This window comes from Oncorhynchus nerka, linkage group LG3 (assembly GCF_034236695.1).
Source record: "Oncorhynchus nerka isolate Pitt River linkage group LG3, Oner_Uvic_2.0, whole genome shotgun sequence".
Lineage (NCBI taxonomy): Eukaryota > Metazoa > Chordata > Actinopteri > Salmoniformes > Salmonidae > Oncorhynchus > Oncorhynchus nerka.
In genome coordinates, this window is record NC_088398.1 from 19,109,776 (window position 1) to 19,119,208 (window position 9,433).

Consider the following 9,433-nt stretch of genomic DNA (forward strand, 5'->3'; position numbering starts at 1 on the left):
CAGAGTATGAGGAAAACTAACCTCGGTTAAGAGAGGTTTAACAGTAAAACAGCCAGATTTTGGCATTAGAGGCAGCAACCTGGGTTGGAAATTTAAAAAAATTTAAAAAGAGAATGACATTCAAATGTCGATGAACCCAGCAAAATTGGCTTCGCTAGCAAACAATTCGGCCTGCTAACTAGCCTGTTAACCAACCATTTGTTCCACACAATGCGGTACAACAGCTGCTTTCACGTTCTTGTTGATGAAATCTGCCGCTAAAGCCGGGTCCTCTAATCTGTGTGTGTCCCGTAAAGTCAGTCTCAGAACCGCAGGGTAGATGAGGCCGAACTTCAGGCCTGGGCAGGCGCGTAGCTGGCGTTTCACAGCTCCAAAGCTAGCCTGCTTCTTAGCCACAGCTGTGGTGTAGTCCGCAAATATCGAGACTCTTTTACCTTTATAGAGGAGAGGGGATGCTTCCCCCGATCTCCTCAGTATGACATTGCGGACGTGAAAGAAATGCACCTTGATGACAAATGGTCGCGGGGGTTCTCCATCCCGGGGTCGGCTACACAGAGTGCAGTGGGCTCGGTCTAGCAGTGGCTTCTCCTCCAGACCGAGCAGCTCCTGAAGCAGCTGGGCCATGAACTCCGTGGATCTTGGGCCAACCACTCCCTCCGGTATTCCCAGTAGACGAATGTTGTTCCTCCACATTCTACTTTCCATATCTTCGCATCTATTGTCAAGGTATGCCTTAGCTATCAATGAGCCAACATTAGCCTCTAGCTCGCTAATGCGAGTGCTGTGGTTTGTAGCACCTCGTTCCAAATCCGATAAGGCCACTCTGTGTGCTTCGAGCTTATTCTGTATACTCTCAATAGATTTTTTTAAGCTTGTCTTTGACCATTGATATCTCTGACCTGAGATTGGTAGAGAGAGAGTCAATTTTGCCAAAAATATCGGTTTTGAGGCTACCTATCAGGGATTGTAGCATCTCCACAGTCAGTGTTTCTGTGGGGCCGGCATTAGCAGCATCCGGTGGCTGGGGTGAATCAGGAGAGGGCGCGGGCTTGCTGCTGCCTGCTCTTGCAGACTCCATTTTTTGGCCGGGTAGACGACATTACAAACGTACATTTCTCAAACCTGATCTGAATTGTTTTATGGGTCTCTTCAGACGCCTGGCCAAACAGAAATATATACAATTTTGCGAGGTTAAATATATACATTTGGTCACTAACTCAGGAGCGATAGGGAAACGCGTTCTACATTTTTGGCTTCCAACAGCGCCCCCATCCCGCGGCCTGATGAATGGTAACATGTTTAACGGTCCTACTCACATCACCTACGGAGTGCCAGATCACACAGATGTCTGGAACTGCTGCTAATCTTATGCATGGTTCAGTGTTGCTTGCCTGGAAGCGAGCATAGAAGGCATTTAGCTTGTCTGGTAGGCTCGTGCCACTGGGCAGTTCGTGGCTGGGTTTCCCTTTGTAATCCGTGATAGTTTGCAAGCCCTGCCACATCCGACGAGCGTCACAGCCGTCGTAGTAGGATTCGATCTAAGTCCTGTATTGACGCATTGCTTGTTTGATGGCTCGTCAGAGGTCATAGCGGGATTTTTTGTGTCCGGATTAGTATCCCGCTCCTTGAAAGCGGAAGCCCTGGCCTTTAGCTCAGTGTGGATGTTGCCTGTAATCCATTACTTTTGGTTGGGATATGTACAGTACATAAAGTCACTGTGGGGACAACGTGCTAAATGTGCTAAACTACTTAATGTTATCAGATGAATCACGGGAACATATTCTAGTCTGTAGTAGTCCACTAAATCAGTGTGGTGTGGCATGCATATTACAGCCAATGTTGAAATGTGTGGTATTACCTGAGATTGAGTACACAGACAGTTTTCTGGGGTGCAGCACAGCCAGATGAAGCAGATCTGAACACCTGGAGAGAACATCAATCAATCACTGCAAAGAACAGACGTCCAAAATTGCCAATGAAAACATAAAGGACAATACTGACATAAGAATAGATCAGTATAGATATAATTAAGTACAGTTGAAGTCGGAAGTTTACATACACCTTAGCCAAATACATTTAAACGTAGTTTCACAATTCCTGACATTTAATCCTAGTTAAAATTCCCCGTCTTAAGTCAGTTAGGATCACCACTTTATTTTAATAATGTCTGAGTAATAGTAGAGAGAATTATTTATTTCAGATTTTATTTCTTTCATCACATTCCCAGTTGATCAGAAGCTTACTAAATAAGTATTTGGTAGCATTGCCTTTAAAATTGCTTAACTTTGGTCAAATGTTTCAGGTAGCCTTCCACAAGCTTCCCACAATAAGTTGGGGAAATTGGCCCATTCCTCCTGACAGAGCTGGTGTAACTGAGTCAGGTTTTTAGGCCTCCTTGCTCACACACGCTTTTCAGTTCTGCCTACAAGTTTATATGGGATTGAGGTTAGGGCTTTATGATGGCCACTTCAATACCTTGACTTTGTTGTCCTTAAGCCATTTTGCCACAACGTTGGAAGTATGCTTGTGGTCATTGTCCATTTGGAAGACCCATTTGCAACCAAGCTTTAACTTCTTGACTGATGTCTTGAGATGTTGCTTTAATATATCCACATAATTGTCCTCCCTCATGATGCCATCTATTTTGTGAAGTACACCAGCCCCTCCTGCAGTAAAGCACCATCACAACATGATGCTGCCATCCCAGTGCTTCACGGTTGGGATGGTGTTTTTTGGCTTGCAAGCCTCACCCTTTTTCCTCCAAACATCATGGTCATTATGGCCAAACGGTTCTATTTTTGTTTCATCAGACCAGAGGACATTTCTCCAAAAAGTACAATCTTTGTCCCCCATGTGCACTTTTCGCACCAAAGTACATTCATCTCTAGGAGACAGAGCGCGTCTCTTTCCTGAGCTGCGTACTATTGTTTGTACAGATGAATGTGGTACCTTCAGGCGTTTGGAAATTGCTCCCAAGGGTGATTGGCTGATTACTTTTGATTTTCCCATGATGTCAAGCAAATAGGCACTGAGTTTGAAGGTAGGCCTTGAAATACATCCACAGGTACACCTCCAATTGACTCAAATGATGTCAATTAGCCTATCAGAAGCTTCTAAAGCCATGACATAATTTTCTGGAATTTTCAAGCTGTTTAAGGGTACAGTCAACTTAGTGTATGTAAACCTCTGACCCACTGGAATTGTGATACAGTGAATTATAAGTGAAATAATCTGTCTGTAAATCAATTGTTGGAAAAAAATACTTTTGTCATGCACAAAGTAGATGTCCTAACCGACTTGCCAAAACTATAGTTTGTTAACAAGAAAGTTGTGGAGCGGTTGAAAAACGAGTTTTAATGACTCCAACCTAAGTGTCTGTAAACTTCCAACTTCAACTGTATATCCTAATGGAAAAGGTTAGGATTGGGGGTAATCAACTCTGGCCCTAAATGTGTATTCTGGGGGCAACTGCTACTTCAAGCACAAGTTGTGAACAGATAAGTATAATACAATATACATAGGAAAAAGTGACAAATCTGTTTGATGTAAATCTATGGTTTAAACATGTGTTCTACAGCTTTGCGGAGGAACATGTCTGTCGTCAACCCTGCTGTAATGTTTACGGAGGAAAAACAACTAAAAATGAAGCCTGGTGATTTCTTCTTTACTCAAAACCACAGTGCCCACTGTCAATGAGAAAACATTTCACCATCTCCCGCCCCACTGCTCTAGAGACAAAATTTACAATGTGTTTCTCTGTTTAGGGAACACTCAATGGTCATTAAAAATGCTAACCGAAACCAGCTTCCCCAAAACATACACTAACATAAAATGCAAACAAACAGATGAAAGAATCCTTTGACTCATACATCCCTTTTGTGGGAAAAACTTTTGGAAAAACGCCTGGCTTTTCCTGGAAGCCTGTCTCTCCAGGAGGTCCCTGTGCACCCAGGAATGGACCACGTTTATGACATATCCCAACATTCCCATCTTCCCTCACCATTCTATTCCTCCTATCCCTCTCTTTCTCCTCTTACTTGAACACTTTTGGCCTTGGGGAGAGCAGAGGGGGCAATGGCGGTTTCAGTCTAGCGGTTGACATTTTTTGTTCAACATATTTGAGCATTTAGTCAACCTGTATTTAGCAAGTTAAAGTACTTGAGAACAAATTTCCTTTAACAACATTTGAAATGGGACCCTGGGGTGTCTCCAGCTATGTGCTGGTAACTTGGTGGTTAGCTTAAAGTAGTGGAACCAGCCAAGTTTGAGACTAGGTGGTTGATATGGTATGATAAATCACATGGAGAGAGCCGAACTCATGACATGGTGGTCAGGATTTACTGGAAGTAGATTAGGACAAGAACAAATTTAAAGGCAATGCCATAGGTTCATGAACTCCATTGATGTCTACTCAGTGGATAACCAAACGCCCTGACAGCAACTACCTCTTGACTTTGTGGTACAGGGTATTTCACAGCCTGAAAGTATGACTATGGTCAGGAGTTCACGACAGGGTCAGCAAGGTGATGTGATCAGGAAAAACCCTTGGCCCTACTTATGACTGAATTATGTACATGAAGCTAGTGTGTGTTTAGGACTGGGTGGGTAGCTACAGGAAAAGCCATTGTCTCCCAACACATGACATCATCAATCCTGTGAAACTCTAGTCCTTCGGTGCAGTGATGTAGGACAATGAGGGTAGAGAATTCCATTCGTGAGGTGGTACTTTAAGATTGTAAATAGAGCTATGTTGAGTTAATGCCATAATTGCAATTCCAGGCCACACTTTTGAGTGCCAGAATACCAGAGAAGGGGGAGGACAAAATGAATTATTAATACAATGACTGAGTGACATTTATTTAACTAGGCAAGTCGGTTAAGAACAAATTCTTATTTACAATGACGGGCTAGACCGGCCAAACCCGGGTGACGTTGGGCCAATTGTGTGCCGTCCTACGGGACTCCCAATCACGGCCAGTTGTGATTCAAACTGGATTGCTTAGAGTCAGTGATAGCATCATAAGCATACATTCCAGAGCAGGAGGTGCGTGTCGCATACCACCTGGGCAGGAGGTGCGTGTCGCATACCACCTGGGCAGGAGGTGCGTGTCGCATACCACCTGGGCAGGAGGTGCGTGTCGCATACCACCTGGGCAGGAGGTGCGTGTCGCATACCACCTGGGCAGGAGGTGCGTGTCACATACCACCCGGGCAGGAGGTGAGTGTAGCTTACTATTTGAGCAGTAGGTGCATGTAGCATACTATTTGAGCAGTAGGTGCATGTAGCATACTATTTGAGCAGTAGGTGAGTGTAGCATACTATGTGAGCAGTAGGTGAGTGTAGCATACTATTTGAACAGTAGGTGAGTGTAGCATACTATTTGAACAGTAGGTGAGTGTAGCATACTATTTGAAGCAGTAGGTGAGTGTAGCATACTATTTGAAGCAGTAGGTGAGTGTAGCATACTATTTGAAGCAGTAGGTGAGTGTAGCATACTATTTGAAGCAGTAGGTGAGTGTAGCATACTATTTGAGCAGTAGGTGAGTGTAGCCTACTATTTGAGCAGCAGGTGAGTGTAGCATACTATTTGAAGCAGTAGGTGAGTGTAGCATACTATTTGAAGCAGTAGGTGAGTGTAGCATACTATTTGAGCAGTAGGTGAGTGTAGCATACTATTTGAAGCAGTAGGTGAGTGTAGCATACTATTTGAAGCAGTAGGTGGGTGTAGCATGCTATTTGAGCAGTAGGTGAGTGTAGCATGCTATTTGAGCAGTAGGTGAGTGTAGCATACTATTTGAACAGTAGGTGAGTGTAGCATACTATTTGAGCAGTAGGTGAGTGTAGCATACTATTTGAACAGTAGGTGAATGTAGCATACTATTTGAGCAGTAGGTGAGTGTAGCATACTATTTGAAGCAGTAGGTGAGTGTAGCAGTGTAGCTGCTATTTGAGCAGTAGGTGTAGTACTATTTGAGCATGCTACTATTTGAGCAGTAGGTGAGTGTAGCCTACTATTTGAGCAGTAGGTGGGTGTAGCATACTATTTGAGCAGTAGGTGAGTGTAGCATACTATTTGAGCAGTAGGTGAGTGTAGCATACTATTTGAGCAGTAGGTGAGTGTAGCATACTATTTGAACAGAAGGTGCATGTAGCATACTATTTGAGCAGTAGGTGCATGTAGCATACTATTTGAGCAGTAGGTGCATGTAGCATATTATTTGAGCAGTAGGTGGATGTAGCATACTATTTGAGCAGTAGGTGGGTGAAGCATACTATTTGAACAGTAGGTGAGTGTAGCATACTATTTGAAGCAGTAGGTGCATGTAGCCTACTATTTGAAGCAGTAGGTACATGTAGCCTACTATTTGAGCAGTAGGTGAGTGTAGCATACTATTTGAGCAGTAGGTGAGTGTAGCATACTATTTGAGCAGTAGGTGAGTGTAGCATACTATTTGAGCAGTAGGTGAGTGTAGCCTACTATTTGAGCAGTAGGTGAGTGTAGCCTACTATTTGAGCAGTAGGTGAGTGTAGCATACTATTTGAGCAGTAGGTGAGTGTAGCATACTATTTGAGCAGTAGGTGAGTGTAGCATACTATTTGAAGCAGTAGGTGCGTGTAGCTTACTATTTGATCCGTAGGTGCGTGTGCCCTGGTACTTACGAGACAAACTTGCCCACTTCAACCTGGATGACGGGGTCTCTGAGCTGCACCTCCAGTAGCTGGCTGTGGGCCGGGCTGGGCTCTCCAGGCTTGGCAGGGTGGGGGGAGAAGACCCGCAGCATGCCCATGTAGCTGCCCACCACGATCTTATCTACAGGAGAGAGGACATACACATTGCATACTTACTCAGCTTAGATGTTGTGGTATGGTCTCATATTCTCCCTTCGTTGTACACCGAGTGTACAAATCATTAAGAACACCTGCTCATCCATGACAGACTGACGAGGTGAATCCAGGTGTGATCCTTTTTGATGTCACTTGTTAAATCCACTTCAATCAGTGAAGATGAATGGGAGGAGCTAAGCAGGGTTGGTCCTGGTCAGTCCCTGGATGGGAGACCAGATGCTGCTAGAAGTGGTGTTGGAGGGCCAGTAGGAGGCACTCTTTCCTCTGGTCTAAAAAAATATCCCAATGCCCCAGGGCAGTGATTGGGGACATTGCCCTGTGTAGGGTGCCGTCTTACGGATGGGACGTTAAACGGGTGTCCTGACTCTGAGGTCATTAAAGATCCCATGACACTTATCGTAAGAGTAGGGGTGTTAACCCTGGTGTCCTGGCTAAATTCCCAATCTGACCCTCAAACCATCACATGAATTGTGTATGTGTAAATGGGCAAGACAAAAGATTTAAGTCCCTTTGAACAGGGTATGGTAGTAGGTGCCAGGCACACCGGCTTGTGTCAAGAACTGCAATAGCTCTGGGTTCACACTCAACAGTTTCCTGTGTGTATCAAGAATGGTCCACCACCCAAAGGAACGCCAGTCAACTTGACACAACTGGGAAGCATTGGAATCAAAATGGGCCAGCATCCCAGTGGAACGCTTTCGACACCTTGTAGAGTCCATGCCCCGATGAATTGGGGGGGGGTTGGTTTTGTACACTCAGTGTATGTGCTATGTATTGAGAGGGCAAATGGTATGTTTTAAACATGGTAATAAAGATCCAGGAAATCAAGTCAATCAGCCAGTCAGTCAGTCAGTCAATGAACTAATCAGATTTGTGCATGTAAATAAGACTATGGTACCAGGGGCACTTTCACTCTCATTGTTTGTTTTGTGGTCTATTAGTAAACCGTGTCTTTTGACTGCCCTATGCACTACGACACACCACGACCCCACACCTTCTTACCATGTCCGCTGCCGCTGTTGTCCACATCTCCGACACACAGGCATCCCTGGTCAAACTCCTCCCCCTCACCCAGCACCGCGGCCCACCAATCACGCGCCTTGAACAGAGACATACTACTGCAGAGAGAGACAGACAGACAGACACACACACACACACACACACACACAGAAAGAAAGGACACAGACAGATAGAGGATCATATCGCCGCTCTGCTGGACACCATACACATAACACTGCTTGTCAGTCTTCACACGTGACCAGCAGGCTGACTGACACTCATCAATACATTTCTTCATCTCCTCCATTAAAATAATGGACAGGTGAAAGCCCCGTGGGCAATACGTGCTGTTTGTCTATCCCTCTTGGAACCAAATGGAAGGATGAAACAATTGGAAGGGTTGGCGTTCATGTATTCCACCTAGGTTCTTATATGGCATGATCTGTCTAATCCTACTTTAACTCACTCTAAGCCTAATGGGTGCCAGCCTCAGATGTGCAGTGCTTTATCAAACTAGCGTGTGTTTGTGCCTGGTAATTCACTGATCATCTGCTTTTATTGCAGGGTATTAGCACCTACCTCTTACAGTTGGCCGATATAGGCTACATGTTGATGTTTCTTTGACTCCAGGACCCAGAGGGAGGTTTGGACAGTGGTCTGTGTGTGACACTAACGGTAAGACTGTTACACTAGCCAATGACAGCTGAGTCACATGACCAGGGATTGTATCAGGGCGTGGGCCAAGCAGCTTTCCTAATTGTCAACTGCTGAGCAGGTGGAATGGACAGCTAATCCATAGAGATAATCCCTTCTTCCCCCTCCCTCGACACCAAGACCATATATAACCATTCAAATGATAGCCCTATTATTTCGAGTTTGAAAGATTACACAAGTGGAATATTATATGCCTATAGCTTGTAGCCTTATACCACCTGCCTACTTGACTATCATGGCCAAGACCTTTCAGCAGCCCCTCTTCATCTACTTGACAGACAGCAAAGCACATCCAACATTGGTCAATCAACCACATAATTCCACATTATCCAGGTGTGCCATGCATATCAAGCAGAGCACCGATTACATTTCATTAGAGGTACATAGAATGATTTCCACACAACTAGCTAGATATAACCGTAACGTTATCTAGCTAGGAACAACATGCATAATCTGTTGATAAAACTAGCTAGCTAGTAGGGGTTGCGGGCAAGCATTGTCCATGTGTTTAACTATTGTTATGAACAGAATAAAAACAAACTAAACTGGAAGACGTGCACGAGTCTCTATTGGTAACAAGCAAGATGTAGTAAGCTAGCCAGCCAGGAAAGACCTCGAGCTAAGTTTAACGTTGGCTGGCTAATTAGCTCTGGCTGTGCTTGTGACTGGCTTGGAGGCTAACAAGCGTCTAGTTTCAACATTCCAGCGACATTCCCAAATTCTAAACGTGCCTCTCTTACCTCTAACAAGACGAGCCTGTCTGAACGTCTGGGGTTCGCAGTTCAGATAAAAATCTAATTTTGCGTGTGCCTCATCAATTTGCTTGAAGCCATCTATCTCCCTGTTGTCATAGCAGTGACACTAACGATAGAC

At 44.6% G+C, this 9,433-nt stretch overlaps 1 protein-coding gene across 3 annotated transcripts in view; it reads right to left on the reverse strand.

Annotated features, from left to right (window-relative positions):
• Positions 1 to 9,390, reverse strand: part of LOC115103639 (protein PTHB1) — a 207,677-nt gene extending 198,287 nt beyond the window's left edge. For 2 of the 3 annotated variants that reach the window (XM_029624498.2, XM_029624486.2), the window contains exons 1-4: positions 9,301 to 9,390; positions 7,850 to 7,965; positions 6,662 to 6,812; positions 1,859 to 1,923 (exon numbers count right to left, since the gene is read on the reverse strand). In XM_029624498.2, coding sequence (XP_029480358.1) covers positions 1,859 to 1,923; positions 6,662 to 6,812; positions 7,850 to 7,961 — 328 coding nt within the window. In that variant the 5' untranslated portion in view covers positions 7,962 to 7,965; positions 9,301 to 9,390. Of the gene's footprint in view, positions 1 to 1,858; positions 1,924 to 6,661; positions 6,813 to 7,849; positions 7,966 to 8,425; positions 8,513 to 9,300 lie in introns of those variants that run through there. The other variant, XM_065009244.1, reaches the window with a different exon arrangement.
• Positions 9,391 to 9,433: the final 43 nt, after the last annotated feature.